At 35.0% G+C, this 22,433-nt stretch overlaps 1 protein-coding gene across 9 annotated transcripts in view; it reads left to right on the top strand.

The window, feature by feature from the left end:
* LOC6038623 (beta-1,3-glucosyltransferase) overlaps positions 1–22,433 on the top strand; it is a 68,237-nt gene that overhangs the window by 32,773 nt on the left and 13,031 nt on the right. For all 9 annotated transcript variants that reach the window (XM_038254273.1, XM_038254272.1, XM_038254270.1 and 6 more), the window contains exons 3-4: positions 18,197–18,312; positions 21,708–21,968. In XM_038254273.1, coding sequence (XP_038110201.1) covers positions 18,197–18,312; positions 21,708–21,968 — 377 coding nt within the window. The remainder of the gene's footprint in view (positions 1–18,196; positions 18,313–21,707; positions 21,969–22,433) is intronic.

The raw sequence follows: 22,433 nt of genomic DNA on the forward strand, positions 1-22,433 counted from the left end.
GGGACGAAATTCGCCCCCGTCCTCTCCTCCTCCTTCGGAGTCTTCCACCTCCATGCCCGTCGCCGCCTGCGTTTTGGGTTGGAAACCGTCCGGTTTCTCCCACAAACTTTTCTTCATGGCCGCGTTCCAGTAGAACGGCCTTCCATCCTCAGCCCTATGCTCCGTCCACTCACTCTCCGCCGTCGCGGCCGCCGCCATGGCCGTCGGCGAAAGTTTAAAAAAAAAACACCGTTAAAAACGCGCTCAATGGACACACGTCTGCTCTGGGCAAGCTGTCAAACTGGAATGAAGATCAAATATGCTAAATATGATTATTAATGCAGAAAAATGCATTTTAGATTGTTTTCAGTTGATTAGACTTATATTTTCATGGAAATTTTGAAGTTTTTTGGAAAAATATTTTTTTTGCCCCCTGATTTTTCAGACCAATTTTGAAGGGGGGGGGGGGGGGGCGACATAAACTTTGAAAAATATTTGCAACGGCCTTATTTGTGCTTTTTATATTCTTGTTTTCTTTTTTCATGTTAAAACAAGGCAATAGGGGGGGATATGGATTTTTATATTTATTTCAGATTATTTTTTATTGAATTAGCTTTTTGAAAAGCATTTGAATGATATTTATGATATTAAGAACCTTTCAAATTTCGAATAACTTTGAAAATTCTACGAAAAACAGGATGCTGTTCTTAATTGTGTACCAAAACTTCAATAATGACTCAATATCTCACGGGTCAGCTAACCAGCTAAACTTCATTATCCTTTCCGTTTTCCGCATAATTGGAAACTAAACATGCTCTGGTGTGCACTGGAAAACACACAAACTAACCTTCAATATAGACATAGTGTCACGCCAAGCAACCTCCGAGGCAAACATGATTTGCTGGTGCTTTTCTTCTGTCAGATATTGAATTCCTTGAAGTCGATCCCGATTTTACGTTCATGGAAAAGTGTAGTGAATAATTTTAAACGAAAGCGGCTTTTGAATTTTAGGAAATGGAAATGCAAATTTTGTATCCAGTATTAATTTTATTTTATTCACGTCCTTATGAAAAACTACTCACGTTATACTAGATATAATAGGGTAGACCAAAGAGTTTGCCTGGAGTAAATACTTTGCTCGAAAGACGATACTCTCCTCACCACAAAAGGGCGGCCTGCTCCCTCACTGAGAAAATTATTATGAATATTATTATCGATAGAGTATATAATTATAATTTTCCTTGCGAGCCCCGAGCAAACAGTATCATCGATAGTTGGCGGAATGAGCAACAGAAGGCAGCTCAGCACAGGGTCCTTTCCTTTTAGGACTAATTTTGGGTGGGTGGGTAATGGTATGCAAAATTTCCCACTGCACGGAGAAAAAAGAGTTCCCAAAATCGTGAACAAGCGTTCATGAAAATGGGAACCACGAACAAAGTGTTCAAATCTCATGGTACGATTTTGAAAAAACGTACCATGGCATTTGAACACTTTGTTCGTGGTTCCTATTTTCATGAACGCTTGTTCACGATTTTGGGAACTCTTTTTTCTCCGTGTGGATGAAACAGAGTAAGATAAGTTCATTTTGAAAGTTGAGAGGATTCAATTTGTCCCGCCTTTAGAAAATTTCAAAATTTATAAAATATGGTGATTGCAGAATTGATGATGGTTTAAAGCTATTTTCCTTAGCTTTTTGAGAAATTATATTCAAATTTAATCCACCCTATTATCGGTTGAAGAGATAAAATTATCATATCCCGAGCAGACGGAAATAACTTGGGAATAACATTTTTTGATATTTGAAAATACTATGCCAATAACATTTTATGTTATTTATAACAAAATTTGTTATTCGTCGTTATGATTTTTTTGTTATTGGATTGTTATTGTAATAACAGACTAATAACACTTTTAGTTATTTTTCGAACAAATTTTTGTTATTTTAACAACTAATCCGATCATCCCAATAACAGTTGGAGGTATTCTTCCATAACAAAAAATGTTATTCCCAAGTTGTTTTGGCTTTCAACTAATATCAGACCAATAACAAAATTTGTTATGATAACCTAAACTGTTATTAAACTCTTATGCAAAAATGGAATTTGCAAGAAGATTCCATAACACTTTCTGTTATTTTAACAGTATTCGTTATTGAAATGGCATGAATTTAGTTATTACCGTCTGATCGGGATCGTTTGCCCTAACCTCCACCCCCACTTTTCAAGAGAAAACACTTGAACTCTGGAATCTGTTTATCGCTGGCTTGTCGATGCGGTTAAGGGGATATCGTTGTTGTCCTTTGGCTCAAACCCGACTAACGATCTCTCTCTTGTGGAGTACCAACCTCCAACACCCCCCGTCCCCCCGCTTTTGGGTTGGAAAAGCTTGTCGAAAGTGTACATTAAATGAGCTTTAAAAAGTCAAACCGAACGGAAAGCCATCGTTATGGACGAGCAAAAGTGCGCTCGCGATTGGAATTATAAATGAGCTGGCTTCTTTTCCATTGGCAGTCGCCAGTCACAGTCCCGGTGCAGTTTGAATATCTACGGGAGACTCGATCCGGTGGAGGGACCAGCAGAGGACCTCCGAGGGACGCAAACCACAAAATCGGATTTGAGATAGCACAATTTTTCGTGCTCTGGATGTAATGACCAGATATATTACGGCGTTCGCTTTTGGCTTAGTTATGGAACGAAATGAGGATAATTTTCCACGAAATTAGTTGAAGGATGGCAGATCGGTTTGGAGGATTATCCGTTTCCTTTCAGGTAAGCCGGATTAAAGACAATGCTTGGTGGTTTGAGCGAATGGTCAATTTAAAGTGTAGTGAAGACTCTTACCTCTTTAATTTAAAAATGACTGTTTCTCGAAGCCGTTGCGTCGTATCAAAAAGTGATCAAAGACAAACTTGTAGGAAATTGGACGAGCTTTCTGAGAAATAAAATACACTGAACGAAAAATATACGTCACTTCTATGAGATTTTTCGATTTTTAAGTTAAAAAGTTAAACTTCAAAATGATGTCACGATTTTTGTTCCTAAGATATTACAAAAAGACTTACGAAAAATGCAGGATGATATGTCTCTCCCAAAACAAAATACAAAAATCATTTAATAGAACTGTTTATTTTTGACGTTTATTTTTTTTTAACCGATAGTGGGAATCTCCAGACAATTTTACATAAAAGTCTACATATTGACCATTGTCCTTAGTCCTAAATCCTTGTGAAGCATCGATTTTAGAAATAAAAATGTTGAAAAAACAGGGGTTTTGGCCATTTTTTGCCATTTTTATAAGACAGACAGTGCGTGGCCGAATGGTTACGCTGTCCGCTTTGTAAGCGGTTTGATTTTTTTTTATTTTGATAAGACAGACTTGATTTCTGAGTCTATCATTATCGAAAAGCTCGTCCGATTTCCCATAAGTTTGGCTTTGATCACTTTTCAATATAAATCGTTTTATTATTTGTTTAAGCTTATTTACCGGGACTGGGCCATTCGGCAGAAAATTATTCGGCAGAATGACATTCGGCGGAAAGCCGAACGGCAGAAAAACAATCGGCGGAATGGGTCATTCGGCAGAAAAGGTCATTCGGCAGAAAATACGTTTGGCAGAAAAGCTTGTTTGGCAGAAAATCAATTGGCAGAATGTCATTAGGCGGAATGGTACAAATGGCAGAATAACTCGTTAGGCCGAATAAGTCGTTTGGCAGAATGTCGTTGAGCGGAATAGTACAAATGGCAGAATAACTCATTGGGCCGAATAAGTCGTTCAGCAGAAAACCATTCAGCAGAAAGCTTTGTTTGGCAGGATCTCTTCTTAGTTGGAAACGTTCGAAAACAATACACAAAACAATAATGAATTAAAAATCTATTTGTTTAGACTCAAAATCAAAGTACAAAAAGATCACATTTTCGCGGTACTTTTGTACACCTTGCTGAGTCCGTCCATCGTTTGTCGTCCGTGCAACCGTACGACGTCAAAATTCAAAATATCAATATTTTTCGACATTGTTAAGCGGTTTTCTAGCGACGACGCACGGTTTTGTTATTCAGGACCATTGTGGTGTGCTGTAATTTCGGTTTTCAGGTCAATCATACAAAACAAATAACTTGTTCGAGCTTCAGCATTATCTTGGCGTTTCTCTATTGCGTGATTTCTACTCGAAACTAGGTGTCCACAGGTTTGAAACGGTAAAGGTAAGAACAAGATTATTCGTTTGACGCAGTGGTGGACGCAGCACTTTGCGCCAGTTCGATTTTTCTGTGATCTGTCAGTTGAACAATCTACAGAGCATACTATGTTCAATGGTCGATGACAGGCAGGCTATGATGACAGCCGCAAAGTTCTGCGTCCATCACTGCGTCGAACGGATAATCTGGTTCTTAGCTTGAGGTGAAGCCGTTGATCATTTTCGAAGAAAATTGATCATCATCATTATAAAATACAAGCCTTACCCGACAAACTTCGTTCTGCTTTTTTTCGTTTTTGACGTTTTTGCTTTTTTGCTAATTCAGCCTCCTGTGATCAAAATTTGAGTTTACGTACATTTTTCCATACAATCTGCAGATGCTCCGGAATCGCTCAAAGAGTGGCCAAAGTGGAAATTTTTTAGCATATAAACCTTCCTTGGGCTTACACCAACCTAACGCAACAAAAAGCACCTCGATCCGACACTCCGTATTGAACTGATTCGCGTTCGAACAAAACCGTCGAATTTTTTTTATATATATAGATTCTGTATTAAATTCAATTTAACGAATTTCAGCACCAAAAGGAATCAGCATGTGCCGGTTATTACCTTCTTGAAGCCACTGAAAGAATTTTTGATCTAAATCAAATGTGCTTCAAAATTTATAAAATTTTGTGGCACAGTCATTGACGTCCTACTTGGCAGTCATTGATTAATGACGATTTCCATAAATTTTCAAGGAATGGGATAATCGTTACCAAAAAGAATCAGCATGTGTAGGGCACTATTCTAAACAACTTGTTGGAGGAATTTTGTCAAAATAATGAAAGCGACGCAAAATTTATATCTTTGAACGAAAAATCATGACAATGATGGAAGTCTTCACGTTAAGATAATCCAAACCTCTCTTTACAATTATTTATCGCTGTCGTGCTGTTTTGTCGTACGTCGTATTTGACGTTCCGAGAAAAACGAGTTTTAAAGTTTGATCTTGAATAAACAAAAACGAGAGCACGCAATGTAAACAATAACAATTACAGTATGTTTAGTTGACCATTCTGTGCATTGCCCCGAAGTTTGGCTGAATTTGGTTGCCGGAGTCCCGAAATATAATTGAAAAGGTTTACGGTAGTCGAGCTCGTATCTGTGTCAAACGCTTTCTGACCTGAAATCCCTTTGGCCAATTGGGTCCTAAAATGATGTTTAAATTTGTGATATTATTGGTCATAACGATAAAGCTTATTTTTCTGAGTACAACGACCGCAAAGGATTTAAAATGGATTTTTAATTCAATTTAAAAAACCCTTGAAAATGATATTATATATAAAAACAAAATTTTCGTTTTACTTGCTACTGGGACTGATAAGCCGAGAACTAAATTTGAGAATTGATCCACCAGTTAAAACATTAACTTCACGGTCCTTCTTGACAGGAAAGGTCCTACTTGACAGCCCGTTCCAAGGGGACCATACTTGAGCCATCGAAAAATGTTGTCTTGACAATATTTTTTTGCATTAAAATGAAAAAAAGTGATCACAAATGGTTTTTTATCGTGTTTTTTACAGTTGTTCATAAAAATTTACATAGGGCTTTAGTACCCGATTGTCGCACTTACATCAAATTTCAGGCTGTGTCAAGATAGCACGACAAGTTTGAAACTTCTTTCATATGGAAAATGACAAAAATGCACGTTTTTTTTTTTGGTTTTTGTGGAATATCTCAGTATTTAAAACGAATTTTGGGGGTCTGTTTCAGAATTTCGATTGATTGACTGGGAATAATTTTCACTTGTACTGCACAAAATTTCACAATTCTAATGATAATGGCAAACACGACAATGTAGGTTAGGGCAGAGTAGTCATCAATGAGACACGGGGAACAATGATAAAATGGCTCTCACAAGTAGTAGTTTCAACCAAACAGGCTCATATTTTGGGGAAAGGTGTGTCTACACGATACACGTCTGCCATAATAGTGGCTTTGGTTATGGAAGCTCCCTTGAAAAGTTATTCATAAATGTTTGATTCTGGGGTGTAAAAGTAAATTATGGACAAAAATTAGTTTTTCGCTCATAGGCAGCCGTAAACACCAAAACTAACATTTCTCCAGATTTTTTTTTGACGTTTCATAGGGAATGAGTTGGGCTACAATGTCCTTTCATTTGGTTTGGCCAAAATTAAGAATATACCGAGAATCCAGGGCTACCTTATTGTTTCTCACTCCTTTCAGCCCATGGGTAACAATGAGACACTTTGATTTTTCTTCTTTTCAAAATCTATGTAACTAGGGCGATAAAAATCATGGATTTAGCTCAATACTGTTCATTGGTGAAAATCTACTCTTCAATCTGAACAAGAATAGCCGTTTTAAATAGCTTGAAAGATTAGTTTTTGCTCTTTCTTGTGCTTTGGTTTTTAAATGTATCAAAATTTTTAATCCAGTGTGATTCAAATTAAATAAGTCTCTTATTAATACATATTTTTATTTTTACATGACATGACCAGAAAAGCTTCAACAATTTTTTAAAATGTCTAAAACAACAAATAAAAAAACAGCAGATAAAATCATAACAAACAATATTTTACAAATTATCTTAATGTCCCTACCGCCAACTGGAGAAAATCTGAAGTACAAACTGAATAAGTACACGAGATTTCAGAGCAATTAATTTGGAGATCGGTGTACTAATTGTTTTGTTCTGTTTCTGTTTTAACCGAAATCAATCAGAAAAATCAAAACATTATGCAAAAATAAACTAAAACAGCTGTTCTGATTCGATACATTCGTCTTTGTTGCCAAAGATGTTTCATAAAAAAATATTTAAAATTACTTTTTTTCAATTTAAATTCATGAATATAAAAGTGAAGCGAAAATATTTCAAGCGCTAAGCAATTTACGGCAATTTACGGATCTGACAATTATTCTCTATAAGTAAAATTATGCTTAATATTTTATTTTTATTTTTTAATCGTTGTTCATCTATTCCACAACAAAATCTGAATTTCCAGACCAAAATTTGATATTTTTACCGATTTCGGGGATTCCCGGGATAAAATATAAAAATCCGGGATTCGGAAATTCCCGGTTTTGGAAAAATCCTGGAGTTTTGTCCGGGAATTCCCAGGATGGACGCACTATATGTAACTTTTCAAAATATGAATTGAAAGTGATTTTTGGCAAATTTATTGAGTTTTAACACCATTTAACAAAAACATAAAGTTTTTGGTATAAATATATGGATTTTACAAAATTCTAATACTTTTGGTATAACTTTTGTTAATTTAAGTTTCAAGTTGGTAAAATTGTTTTAAAATAATTAAGGCAAGTTACCTGCAACGGAACAATACTAAAACATGACATTTTATTAGAAAATAATTGATTTTCGTAGAGTGTCTCATTGTTCCTGCCAAGTGCGTCTATAATGAGACAGTTGAATAACTCGGGCTGTAGACGTAATACCGATGTCATATTTTGGTCAATGTTGGTACACATTAAAAGAAAGTACTGTATGTAAAAAAAATATTTACACCCCTTGGGCACTATACACATTTTGTGATGAAACATATAAACAATTAAAAGTTTGTCAAAAACCTAGTACTACGTTTTATTCAGAAACTCATGCCGAACATTTTGCTATAAAAGCTCATGAAAAGATGATTTCCATAAAAGAAATAAAAAAGGTGCAACAAAAGTTTGTAGGGGAGAGTGGGAGACTTGATCCCCGGGGACACTTGATCCCAAGCCTGTATCTCGTCAGCATGTGGGTAAAACAATTGGCTTTGTTCTAGAAAGTTGTGTGAAATCAACTAAAACTCATTGTAGAAAACAAAGAAAAAAAATTAAAAAAATGTTTAGATTGAGTTACACACATTTTTCTAAAAAGTGCTGCAAAAAACTTCCAAGAGATCTTTTTTCTTTGTTTTGATAAGTATAGAAAACACTCAAAAATTATTTAAAAAAATATTTTTTATACATGAATTGCTTGATAAACATATCAACTCCAAAACCCTTCCGCATTTGACGTTAAATTTATCGTCATACTATTTTTACAAACAATTGTTTGAAAAAGTACGTTTAGGAGACTTGATCCCTGCATTTTTACAGTCACTGGAATCAGCCTCAAGATTAATTAATTGAGCTGGGTTTTCGTACATAGTTTCCTTCAGTATAGTTGAACATAACTTACTGCAGTTTGAACCATTTTTCAAAAGTTTTGTAAACAAAAATTACCAGCTTTTGTAAACATGCTCAATTTTGGTCTAAAAAAGAAAATTTTAAGTTTTTAAATATTTTGCATGCTAAACTTGTTATATTTTGAAAACAAACGTACAGGTTTAATGTGAAATTGCTGTAACTTATAGAAAATTAAAAGATTGGATGAATAAGAAACATTTTGCTTAAGATTTCTTCAAAATGTTGAATAGGGGATCAAATTACTCCCAACATTTTGAAAATGGCGGTTTAATATATTTTTAAAACGCTTGGCATGATTCGAAGAGTTTATCTGATGAAATACCCTTATTAGCCAAACATAGTTGTATGTTTAAGCTTTCAATTCTTGCAAAAGTTCATAGTTTTGTGAGAAATTGGCAGAGTTATGTGCGATACAAAAAGGGGATCAAGTCTCCCCACTCTCCCCTACACCTTTCGAAAAATTAACATAAATAAAGTTATTTGTTGATAAATCACCATAATTCCAGTCTCCCAACTCCAAATAGGCATCCTTGACTGATTAACAAAATAATTTGGTTTGAATATCAAGTTTACTACTTACTTAGAATGAAAGTTTAAATAACTCTGGAAATTCTATATAAAACTTATCTAAACTTAGTTTTGCAAACATTTAATTTAACTGAACGTCAATATATTACCATAGAATTGCTAATTGTGGGTATAACACCGTTTTGGGAGTCTTTGTATCGATAGAATAGATTTTTCGTTGGAATTTCGTTTAAACCCGAAATTTCGTCGTCGGAAAATCCGCCGGCATCCGAACCGGTCCACGATTCACAAGTCAATCTCTGTGGCATTGGAAAGGGCATACAATTTCCGATCTTTTGATACCCATACATCAAGGTTTTCTATAAAACCCACGTTTTTAAATACTTAAGCAAAAACGTTGTTATGGTTTCGTTTGAGCAATCTGCCAAAAATGTATGGACTTTCGTAATTTTTTTCTAGTGGATCAAACTGGGCAAAAGCCCAGGTATTTAAAAACGTGGGTTTTATAGAAAACATTGATGTATGGGCAGCAAAAGATCGGAAATTTTATGCCCTTTAAAGATTTGTCTGGTCACGCCTGCCGTCGGACGGGAAATTGAATGTTGGCCCCCGTCGGACCTACAGGTTAAGTCGTAAGCTCAGTCCAGGTTGTCTCACTGGGTTCTGTCTCGATAAAGTTGCTGGTAGGAAGTTAGACAAAAATGACTTTGTCTGCCAAATAATATTCTGCCTTATGATATATTCTGCTTAATGATCTTTTCTGCCATTTGTTTGTCTGCCTTCTGTACTTTTCTGCCATATGAACCTTTCTGCCTTATGTGCTTTTCTGCCAATCGACGTTCCGCCAAATGACCCTGTCTGCCATTTGACCTTTTCTGCCGAACATTTTTCTGCCATTCGTACTTTTCCGCCGAATGTACTTTCTGCCGAATGTTTGTCTGCCGAATGACCTTTTCTGCCTTCTGGTTGTCTGCCGAACGTCATTCCGCCGACCGTCATTCTGCCGAATGGCCCAGTCCCGAGAGACCAAACATCCAATTGAAAAAAAATGTAATTTTACCTATATACAAATGTAAAAATTTACTATTTTACTATGACGACGAAAGAAATAGAAACGCAAAAAGAAACGTTTTCAAAACTTTTTTTTCGTAAAATCGCGATAACTCGTGATGTTTATAAGCAAACCCCATATGTTTATAAATCATTTTTTTTGCAAATTTTGTACAACATTGTTACACTCTAAAAATAACCCTGCAAAGTTAGAAAAAACACGAAATTTAAAAAAGAAAAAAATTGTTCTAAATGAAAAAATAACCCTTTAGGGTCAATGTAGATTCGAAAAGTACATTAAATTTCCTTTAAAATGACATGTTCCAAAAAAAATTACAGTAAAGTAACGGAAAATGGCAGAGTTTTTAAAACATTTTTAATGTTTTTTCAATGATAAATATGTTTTCGGAATTCTGACTACGCCATCAAATCGGGCGTACAATTTGACACCAAATTTCTATCTTATCACCGTTTCAGGCTGCAAATTATTGAAAAACACCTCTTTTTTTCGCATGTTCAAAAATGGAAGGGGTCGTACCGTTTCTACGTCACGAGATACCCGAGCAGACGGAAATAACATAGGAATAAAATTTTTTGATATTAGAAAGCCAATAACATTTTTTGTTATTTATAACAAGATTTGTTATTCGCCGTTATGATTTTTTTGTTATTGGATTGTTATTGTAATAACAGACTCATAACATTTTTAGTCATTCTTCGAACAAATCTTTGTTATTATTTTTTGTTATTTTAACAACTAATCCGATCATAACAGTTGGCGGTATTCTTCCATAACAAAAAATGTTATTCCCAAGTTGTTTTGGCCTTTAACCAATATCAGACCAATAACAAATTTTGTTTTGATAACATAAACTGTTATTGAACTCTTATGCAAAAATGGATTTTTCAAGAAGATTCCATAACACTTTCTGTTATTTTAACAGTATTTGTTATTGAAATGGCATGAATTTTGTTATTACCGCCTGCCCGGGTAACAAATAACGGACCTCGGATTCGTGATCAGGGACAAAAGTTACCCCTTAGAACAACGTTTCACGCAAATCCAAGAGGAGTCGGGGCAACTGCTGTGTGAGTTGGCGGAGTATAGTGTATTTTGCATTTTCACCATGATCTCGCAAACATGTTCATGATTTCAAGAACAGTTAATCTACGTGAACTATTGTCATCTAAAGCAGGTATTTTATTTTTTTCGTTTTTATTACGTGTGCGTTAAAAAGATAGCTTACCACACGATACGATACACGAACAACGATATTTATGCAAATAAATCTTTTTTTTTCATATGATAAGATGGATTTATTTGCTTGGTTATTTCATGCACACCGGTTAAATATTTAAACAGTGAAGTGGGAAAACACACATAGACCTCACATTCAGTGGAAATATGTGGTTTAATTAGAATTGATATGTAATTACGGACATACATCTGCACCGCTTCCGTGTGGGCATACCACCACACACACACTCATACTTCACAATTATAGCAAATAATGCAATATCCGCAAAACAACCACACTGCATCATCTGCTGCAATGGCCCTCGAAATCCCAGAAAACTGCTGAACAATGTTTTAAACATTGAAATTTGCCAATTAATTTTTATTCCAGGAGTTAAAAGTTATACTATAATACTGTGATAATAACATTTGGTAGGGGTCATAATTGATACCATATGTGCCGTTCCCATTTGCGATAAAGCAACTAAGTGGATAAAAGTTATAATCAGATTGAGTTAACCCAGGAAGTGAAGGGTTCGCAGAATTACCACGTACATTTTCCACATTTCACTGTGTAATTTTAATGAAAAGCCACTGTGTAAAACCGCATTGGCTCCATCCCCCTCCTCTTACGTACAAATGTAACATTTCCACTCCTCCAAGCAAAGCTATTCCATCCCCCATCACCATTGATGGGCAAAAGTTTGCCTTTCGACGAGTAAATATTTGCTAAACTAAACCTACCACATACCTACCAACCTCCACCACCCCCTCTCGATAGGCCGCATAAAAGTGCTCCACTGAACTAGTACTCCACCCGTAAACTACTAAACTGGCGCGGAACTCCAGCATTTCCTGCAGAGCAGAGCATTCGAGCCAAGCGCCGAGAGATTGTGCTGGGAAAACTGCAACATTCCCTCGCGAGCACCTTAAAAGTTCGCCTGTTCAAAAGCTCCGAAATGTGCGCAGAAAAGTGTTTTAGACTTGCATTGCTTTAATTGGTTAAACTTTTTGCCCCGCCACCAAACCAGCCACTATTGTTGTTGCGCTAACTAATTTAATGTTGTATCCGTTTTTTTTTGCTGAACGCAGAAGCTGCTGCTGCGAACGGGCCAAAACTTTAATAGCATTTCCAAACAGTAGTTTTCGTGTTTCGGTTGTTGGAGCCGTTACATATGGGTGGAGCACAGGAACCGAGGGGTCTTCCAGTTGAGGGGGTGGTCTCCTTTTTATGGGAGGATGTTAAACGATGAGCAGAAATCGGGCAGAAGGAGTTTTTGCGATGGGCCATTTGCTGCAAGCTTTGTTTTTGAAGCAATGTTATTTTGGTTGAAATATTAGGATCGAAAATTCTAGTTGTTTTGAATATAGTTCAATCACGCAAAAAGAATATCAACACAGGAAAATGCATTTAAAATTGTTCTCTTTTGGTTACACGTCTGTTTCTATTCAAATTTTGGAGTTTTGTGAAAAATAGTTTATCCCTGGTCTACCAATAAAATTTTGGGAGGAATAAACTTTGAAAAATATTTGCAACCAGGCCTGATAATCTAAATCTAGAGTTTTTTTTAAAAGGTCCTGTACTGCCCATGTTCGCATAAATGTCCCATATGCAAAAACAGCAAGCTGAGAAAAACGCATTTGAAGTTTGTCCCATACATACGTGTTAATTTTTCGCGAAAAAACTGGATTTTCTCCTGATTTCCAGAACAAAGTACTGGATGTTATAGGCTCTTTTGAAAGAGCACACGATTTTGAACCAAACTGCATCAATAACTCAAAAACGATGAAAATGCATATGGGACATTTATGCGATCAGGGGCAGTGTAAACATATGAAAAACAATAGCTTATAGGGGAACTATACCCTTTCTCAGCCTATTTCTATTATCGGTCTATCAGCACTTTGATTATGGATTACAGCTTTCATAAAGTGATTTTGACTGTTCCAAAGTAATAAATAGCTCAAATAAAAGTGAGCAAGCAACTCTCCATTGTTTATACTTCTGTAAATGTTGGTTTAGTAGCGGAAAACGGCCAAAGTGATGAGAATTGGTCGAACGGCTTAGAGTGATTAAAATGGGTATATTTCCCCTAGGACCTTTTAAAAAAAAATTACCAATCAATAATATATAATTTTCCATAAATTTGTACAAAACCAGGCGAGCAATTCTTTACCAAAACCGGAAATGTATTTTATTTTGTAAATTTGGCTCAAACTTTGTGGAGGCCTTCCCTTTGATCAAAGAAGCCATTTTGAGCCATTGGTCCACCCATACAAGTCTCCATACAGCTGTCCCTACATAAATGGTACTTAATATTCGAAAATCTGTAACTTTTGAAGGAATTTTCTGATCAATTTGGTTTCTTGGGTAAAATTGAAGGTATTGATGAGAACAATTCAGAAAAAAATGGTACTCAGATTTTTTTTCCGATTTTTTAATTTACTTTTTCCACAAAAACTCATCTACACAAAAACCGTTTTTTTTATTTTCGAGAGGACCAAAACATATGGCTTAAAAATTTTGCAGAAAAGTTTTTTACAGATTTTTTGATAAAGTGCCTCGTTTTCAAGATATAGCCACCCAAAACAATATTTTTTTAAGTGAAGTGAAACATTTAAATTTTCTTAAGTAAAGTAAAAAAATAAATCTTTCCCTGTTCCTAAGTGGAACACCCATGAAGAGTATCGGGGCCAGCATTTACAAAGCGGATTCAGTGACAGTTTATTAATCAACTTAATGTTAACATGTTAAGGTTAATGTTAACATTCCAATTCCATTTCTTTCTAAGGTGTCTTAATAAGGTCCAGTTTGTGACAATACACTACCTTCCCTTTACTAAGCAATCGAATCCAGAAGGGAAAAGATCACCAGTTGTGTTGGTCCGAGACGGGATTTGAACCTCGATCTACCGCTTACGAGGCGGAAGCGTTACCACTGGGCTACGTGGCTCGGTCTAAAAAAAAATCTTAACTTTATAAAAAAATACAGAAATGATCACTCACTATTTTCAAAAATTTAAAAAACAGCAAGTATTTCGCTGCTTTCAGTGGTTATATTTTAAAAACGAGGCAATTGATCAAAAAATCTGTGAAGTACTTTTCGATTGCAAATTCAAATTTACATAAAAAATAGGTCTATCAAATTTAATGCAAAAGTTACAGATTTTCAAATATTTACGTACCATTTTTGTATGAACAGCTGCCAAAATTGTAAGCAGACTTGTATGGGTGAACCAATGACACCAAATGGCTTCTTTGGTCATAGGGAAAATCCCCAAAAAGTTTGAGCCAAAGCAAAAAATACAAAAAAAAATGTTGAAATCGGTTAATTTAGTAGAGCTTGCTAAGGCCTAAAAATTTAAAATTCTTTTATTTTTAATTATGAAAAAACTAATCTGTTGACCCTAGTTTTTTAAAGCAAATTGGTTTAAGAAAATTATTTTCAGAGTTTTATTATCATTCATACTTCAGCAATTCATCAAAAACAAGAAATACCTTGAGTTATCTATTGTTTTTTTTGCATTCTTTTAAACGGGACACGTGGCTGGAAAAGGCATTCCAAAAAATATTATGAAAACTTTTTTGAAAATAAGTTGAATTTTCAAGAGTTAATTTCCTGATTTTTTGCAATTTTTCAAGCATGACCAGTTCTTTGAAACAAATTGACTTAAAAAATAATTTCTTTTAGTTTTGTATTCATTCAAGCATAAGCAACTTTAAAAAAGGATTTTTCAAAAAAATATAAATGGAATTATTTTTCAAATTGTTTTGTTTATTTATGTCAGTTTTTTTGCACTTTTACGAGTATGGCCGGTCTTTTGAAATCAAACTGGTTTTTTGAACAGATAATTTCTTTGAATTTATACATACTTTAAGAGATACTTTTTATTAATTTTTGAGTATTGTTTCTGGCATAAAGTATAAAAAAAATAATCGACCTTCAAATGACCTAAGAAAACAAATGTTTTCTTAAAAAACAGATTTTGAGACTTAAGCATTACAAAAAAAGTAAAAAAAATGGAATTAATCGATTTTTTAGTTTCATTAACATCAATACAAAGCTTATCTCATAATGTTTAGACATTAAAATGATTTAAAAAATGTTTTAAAATCGCTTGAAATTCCCGTTACTTAACGGTCAAAAATCGAGAGATATGTAATGTTTTGGGAAGTTTAATTTAGAGAAGACTGGGGAGCCGATATCTCGTGTGCGTGAGGGTAAAACAAAATCTATTCTTTACAGTTGTGTAAAATCGACTCAAACTCACTGTGGAATACAAAAAAAAACAAAATTGAGTTGCACACATTTTTCTAAAAAGTGCTATAAACAACTTCCAAGCGATTTTTTTCCTTATTCCACTGTTTACAATAACAAAAATATTTGAAAAAATCATGCAAAAAGTTGTTGACGAACTTATCGTCTTATTATTTTTAAAATTATTTGGTTCAAAAGTGCCTCTAGGGAGACTTAATCCCTGCATGTTTACAGTTCATCAGTTTATTTATTTTTTAATTTTATTTACTATTATAATAGTTAAAGGTGACTTTCTGAAGCTCAAACCTTTTTACAATTGTTTTGTAAACTAAAAATATCTGATGAGGTAAACATGCTCAATTTAGGTCCAAATACGAATATTTTAGGTTGGTTAATATTTTTCCAATTGAATTTCTTATTTATCACAATCTTACAATTGGAATTGCTGTAACTTACAGAAAAACAATAAATTAAATGAATAAGAAATAAATGAGAAATGATCAAATATCCTTCTGAGCCAAACAGGTTGAAAGCTTCCTACTTATGCAAAAAGTTTGTAATTTTGTGATGAATTCAGAGAGCTATGTGTGATATAAGAAAGGGGATCAAGTCTCCCCTACCTTCCCTACTTTTGTTATGTGAAAAATCCAAGAGAGGTCTTTTTTAAAAAGATTTCATTTTATTTTTTTCTAATTTTGCAGGGTTACTTTTAACTAAAAAATTGTAATGTTCTACAAAGTTGTAGAGCAGACAAAAAAAAAGATTTGCATAATTTGCATATTCAATAAGTACATGGGTCATTCCATCACAAGTGACCACGCATCCAACATCGATCTTCACCAAATCTGCTCATATTTGGCATGGGGGTTGTTTTTGCCCCAAAAACAAAGAATCCCAAGTTTGGTGACATTTGGTCCACCCCCGCGCCCCTGGCACCCCCTTCTTTTTCTGAGATTCTCATTTTTAAAATGCATTTTGCTAGGAGAAAAGTTTACAAAAAGTGAACTTTTGGGTATGCATAATTGAAGATTTTTTGACGTAGAATCGAGTAGCGTACTCAAAATTTACGTAAAGTGTTGCCATACATACATACATTCATAAATTCAATTTTGGGACATTCACTTGCTTCCGTTAAGAAATTGAAAAAAATAATATTTAAATTTCAAGGCCTACTATGCTCTTACGCATTGTACTGTTGAAAATAAATGGTAAAGTAAAACATTTGCTATGCAATACAGAGCTTTCCAACTTAAAAATGTGATATGTGACCAAATGTCATCAAACTTGGGATTCTTTGTTTTTGGGGCAAAAACAACCGAAACGAAGTTGACTTTATAGCTGTCGGCCACCATTGCTAGTACCAACCACTAGTGTCTTCCTTTTTATCTACAAGGACTTCGCCGCCCTGGGCTCCTAAGTGTATGAAAGTATGGCACGGAGCGACGGCGCTGAATACCCATTTTTACACAAAGATTTTAGAGCGCCCGCCGCGGGATTCGAACCAGCGACCTCTGGATTGTGAATCCAGTGCGCGGTCCGATTGATCCACACGGGCGGGACACAAACAACCCCCATGCCAAATATGAGCAGATTTGGTGAAGGTCGATGTTGGACGCGTGGTCACTTGGGATGGAATGACCCACATTCAGTTAGTTTAACTATTGTTCCTTTATTAAAAAGTATTTCTTTTCAGCTTTGCGGTTGACTGAAATTTATCATGCTATAATTTCATAAATACTACAAACGGGAATTGTATGTCATGCAAAGCACAATTTCTCATATTCGCTGGTCAATTTTAGTAATAAAATGTACTTCAACCATAAAAGCTATTATGCATTTTTATTTTTGGAAGAAATTTATTAAAGGAGGGAACGACTTAAAAAAAGTAAAAAAATACCTAAATTTTGTTTCGATTTACATGTTTGTTATTCCACTCAAACATAACATTATCCCCTAAATCGTCATGCCCCCTGGATTATTATCCACTGAAATGCATGTGCGGATTCTGCCTCTGCTCCGGCTGCACACACGTTCGTTCGCTTTCCAACAAAACTGCAAGCCGATGTCGTGATGCAACAAACGAGATTTACAGCATTTAGCCTCCGGTTCGTAGTTTTCCCGGCAAAAAGTTTCCACATTTCAACTTGCTCCCCAACTCCCCACCCTTGTGCCAAACTTTTCTTCTCGGGTCCCGATCGCGAATCTCACCAAAGCTAACATGGCAAAGTTTCTTTTGCTCTCTCCCTTCTTTGCCCTCCCAAAAACCAATGCACCCACAGGAGAACAGGATTTTGTTAAGCTTTACACCAGTCAGTCGTCCTCAGGGAGAAGGGAAAGGGTTGGGCAGGGATTGCAATCCAGCGCGAGCATAATGTGTTTGCATACATATGTGCCGAGAAAAAGTAACAGAGCAAAACCACCCCCTCATCACCACCCCCTTTGCACACATTCTCGCACGAAGAAAATTTATTTCAAATGGAGTGGAACTTCACACCAGCTTAGCGGAAGAGAGAACTTGGGACTTGCACCTGAACCTGACCGACCTTCAGTATAGTAATATCCAGTCAAAAGAAAATAAAAAAAGCTTATTCTTTTGTAGTAGAATGGAAAAAACGGTTTTGCGAAAGCTTTTGTAATCGGTGACAAGAAAAGATTCCCTTCGTTTTGCGCAAATCTACCGAAACCGAAACTGCGGGAAAGAAAAACCGCTCAGATTTTTATTCTTTTTTTTTCTCTCTCTCAAATATTTTCATTGCAGCTCCCACCCAGATAGCGTACCTGGTGCTGAGCCAGTCGAGCAGTTACCACTCCGAGCGAGCCCAAGCACTGCGGAGAAGTATCCTCGAGCAGCAGTCACAGCTGGTCAAATTTAGTGTGAGTGAACTTTGGAATAAGACGCGCAGTATGGAGTTGAACTTCAAGAAAGATTTCGTTTTAAGGGCGAGTAGCTCAAACGGTGGGAAAATCAATGACAATAATTAAGGGTTTTTCATAGTATGTTTAATTGATAATTTTAAAATTTAAAGCCATTTTTTTCTTTGTTTAAGTGAAAAAGCATTCGAGTGTAATTTGTAATTTGTTGGTTTGTTGGATGTTGTCGTATCCAAAAAAAAATGGCTTGAAATTTTAAAATTTCCATAGTTTTTACACTGTTAATCAGGTCAAAGAAGACACTTTAGGAAATTTAGAAAAGTTACAGTGTAACAAAGTTCTGAAAGTTGTAGTGCAGACAAAAAAAATGTTGGGAATCTGCTAGCATCCTTCACGAGTTTTCTTATTTTTATGTTTTCATACTGGTAAAGATTTTATGGAAAAAAACTTTTTTTTTCAGAAAATTTTATAACTCTTCAAAAAAAATCCGAGAGAAAAAATAAATAATACTTAAATCAATTGGTCAAAATGTTCAGGTCCTAGATGGTTAACTGCTCATGCTTAAATCAATGGAAAAATATTAAAACTGTTACTGAAACTAAAAAAAATAACTTTCAAAGAATTAAAATAAGGAGACATAAGTATTAAAAAACAAACATAATTAAACTAGAAATAAATTAGAACAACTTATATAAATTTTAAAAATAATCTAAATCCTGCAAAAGTATTAGAAAAACAAGAAACAGTCGTTTCCAAAGAATGATTAAAACCCACAAAAATAAATATTAAAAAACAATTTAAAATTAATTTATTTGAAACAACAATTTTTTTGAGCAGCTAAAGTAGCTTATGTTTGAAAGAGTGAGAAAACTGACACAAAAAATTGCTGGAGCGTAAATAAGTTTAAAAACTGTTTACGTTTGAAAGAATGATCATGCTTGCAAAATTTTTACTGAGACATGGATAAATTATTTAGATAGTATAGCAAAATCTGAAAAAAGATAGCCTTAAACCTTCATGTTGGAGAAAACTTGTTGAAAACTACTCATTTCTTAACTTACAAAAATGTTACAGAAACACTTCAGTTTTCTACTTTCTTGCTTTTGACTTTTGTTTACTCGACCTTTTATCTACCTTTTAGCATTCGACCATTTGGTTCATACGTTCGTCGAAAATTGTCGCTGGATAATTTTAAGCACTAGCTGAACTTATTTTTACCATATTGGTCGCATTCGATTTACACAGCAAAAAAAAGTTGAATTTTGGAATGATGAAAATTTGGTTTGTTGATTATTACCTCATTTTTGAGTAATATTACTCAAAAAATGTGAACCTGATGAAAATTCACTAATTCCTGATGTAATACTACACACTTTTTTGTCACATAATCTATCACCCTGATGAATATTGCCATCATTTTTATGTGAAAGCCTCTATAAAAAATTGTGATCTAAAAAAATCAAAACATTATTCAAATAGTACCAAATTTATAAACATTTTATAAAATGTGCATAAATGTTATTTAAATAAATAAAAAGTTCCAAATTTGATAAAAAACATTGAAAAAATATCAATTATAGTTGCCACTAAAACCATGTTTATATTGAACCAAAACTGATACTTTTTTATGGAACTTGTTCAGAAAACTGTTTTCTACAATGTGATGATTCTGAAATGTTTTAAAATGTAATAGTATATAGTATATAATAGTTCACCGAGTTGGATAAATACGAAGAGTGCTGAAAAAATCAAGTTTTGCAACGAGTTCCATACAACATTTTTTGCAATGTTTGACACCCATTTAGTGAAATTTTAAGTCAAATTTTCATGTATTTTGTCAATAAATCGTTTAAATCAAACAAATGTTGAAAAGTGTTACTTTTCGAAACAAGTGCTGAAAAGTTCATCTTTTCAGCACCCATTTCAGTGCTGAAAAGTAGAACTTTTCAGCATTTATTTTGAAAAGTGTTGCTATTTGATTCTGTTATTTTTGGTACAGAAAAGTAGGCTATTTCGTCGATCAAGAATGACAGGAAAAGTAAGTAGTTTCACGACGGAATTGCAAAAAAATAATTTTCGGGACTATTGGTTAATAAACAGCTGATTTATTAAATAATACATGTTTTGCATTGTTTAATGCTCAAAATCGTATCCGGGCGATGTGTTGTTGTATTTTTATGACAAATTGTTCAATGAAAAGATTTCTTTTCGGTCGTATGTGGGTTTCCAGCTTGGATTTTGGAGTAATTACAAAGAATGCTAGAAATCTGACAAATTTGGTTCGATTTTTTTAGTGGAGGTCAAATATAGTTGGTTAGAGTCCCTAAGGCATATTTATAAGAATTTTGAGTGATATCAACATGAATACACCGATTTTCTGTGACTTTTTTGAAAAAAATAATCCTCAAAAAAAAAGTTGCTCTACACCCCCCGACGAAATATTTCGGTATACCCCGCAAAACGTCGGGAAAGAGCCCTTCTTTCACAGTGCCAAATATTTTTTATCATTAGTTTGTTCTGAAAAACACACCGTGTCCTATCATCACACTTTTTGCCTGTCTAGTTTTTTCGTGTTTTTGCAGCAACTTTTTCAATGTTTTGCTTGTTTTTTTTATTATTACAGAATGATTACCATTATGATATCACTTAATATGTAGTAAAACGCGTAGAGAAAAAAATTACAATTTTAAAAAACATTGGCAAAGTCACAACAAGTTAAACTTCCAACCGTGTAAATTTTTAAAATATTAAGAGTTCTTCTTTACAATGCTTTTTAAAGATCAAAAATTGGTTGAAACATGTTTTTATGGCAAATTTTTAGATCGAAACTCGCTTTAGAGTTTAGGTTGAGTTGTAGAGGATTAGATAAGCCCTATTTCTCAATGTTTTCGAAGTTATAGTTGACTACCTTTCAAAACTCTTCAAAATTGGTTGAAAATTGTTTCTTTGATGCCTTGTATACTTCTCTACCAAACTCCGTTTGTATTTAATTCGTATTTTTCATTTTACAATACATATCTTCAACCTATATCAATGTCACCCCGGTTTACAGTACTTCAAAAGTTATGTCCAAAAAAATTATGTCCAGTTCCATCATGTGACCTTTCGTTGGATAAATAATCGAAAATCCTTTCAGAAGACCCAAAAGATTGAAGATCTGGTTAATAATAGTTAAGTAAAATTGACGGACAACAATTTTGATCACTGTCATAAACTATGAATTGAAAAAACAACCTATATTTTTTTCATAAATTTACTTTCAACTTTGAGAAGTTACACTACTGTGACAGACAAGCACGGTCAGGTCATAATGAAACCTGATGCGTGAAAATTCCCTCTCCAAGCCCTAACTCATCACCAAAAATATCGATAACTAAATAAATCCCCATTTTTCCCAGAATCACCCATCCAAAAACTTCACCAACACCAGTGGCGGCACCATCAAACCCGATGACACCGGCACCAGCACCGGAAATGTGCACCTGTCGCACGAGCGCTTCGCCGACCACGAGGGCTCCTGGGCCATCACACCGATCCTGAAGCACATCCGGACCGGCGGCATCCTGACCGGCCGTCGATGGCTCATCATCTGCGAGGAGAATAGCCTCGTGAACGTGAGTCTATTAGTGCACCACTTGGCCCAAGAGGATTATCGCCAGGTGAGTCAGAGCCAAGAGGAGAAAGATCCTGGCAGCAACACCATCAACCAGCCAATCGACCGCGAAAAGAATTCTTCTTTTTTCCTTCTCACCCAGAGGAGGGTTTGGGAAAGGGATATACCACCACGAATGGAGCCAATAATGTTCACTCTTCTGAAGGTGGGGGGTGGGGGAGGTAGAAATCCCAAAACGATAGCTTTCAGGGGATTGAGCACGGTGAAAAGAAAAATGCATAGAGCTTTGGCCAAGGCTTGGGTTATCAGTTTGTCTATGAGAGGGCTGCCGTTTGGAAATGTAGGGTGAAACTGGATAGCATTCTACGGAAGTGCGAGAGTGCAGATACTGAACCATAATAGAGTGAAGCGTGTTCTAACGGCCCCATCCTCACTATGGGGCATTGAGCTCAGCTGGAAGATTCAAGAACGGCAGGTGAAAGTGACAATAATTAAATTAAAATGATAACAC

Source organism: Culex quinquefasciatus, chromosome 2, assembly GCF_015732765.1.
Source record: "Culex quinquefasciatus strain JHB chromosome 2, VPISU_Cqui_1.0_pri_paternal, whole genome shotgun sequence".
NCBI classification, from domain to species: domain Eukaryota; kingdom Metazoa; phylum Arthropoda; class Insecta; order Diptera; family Culicidae; genus Culex; species Culex quinquefasciatus.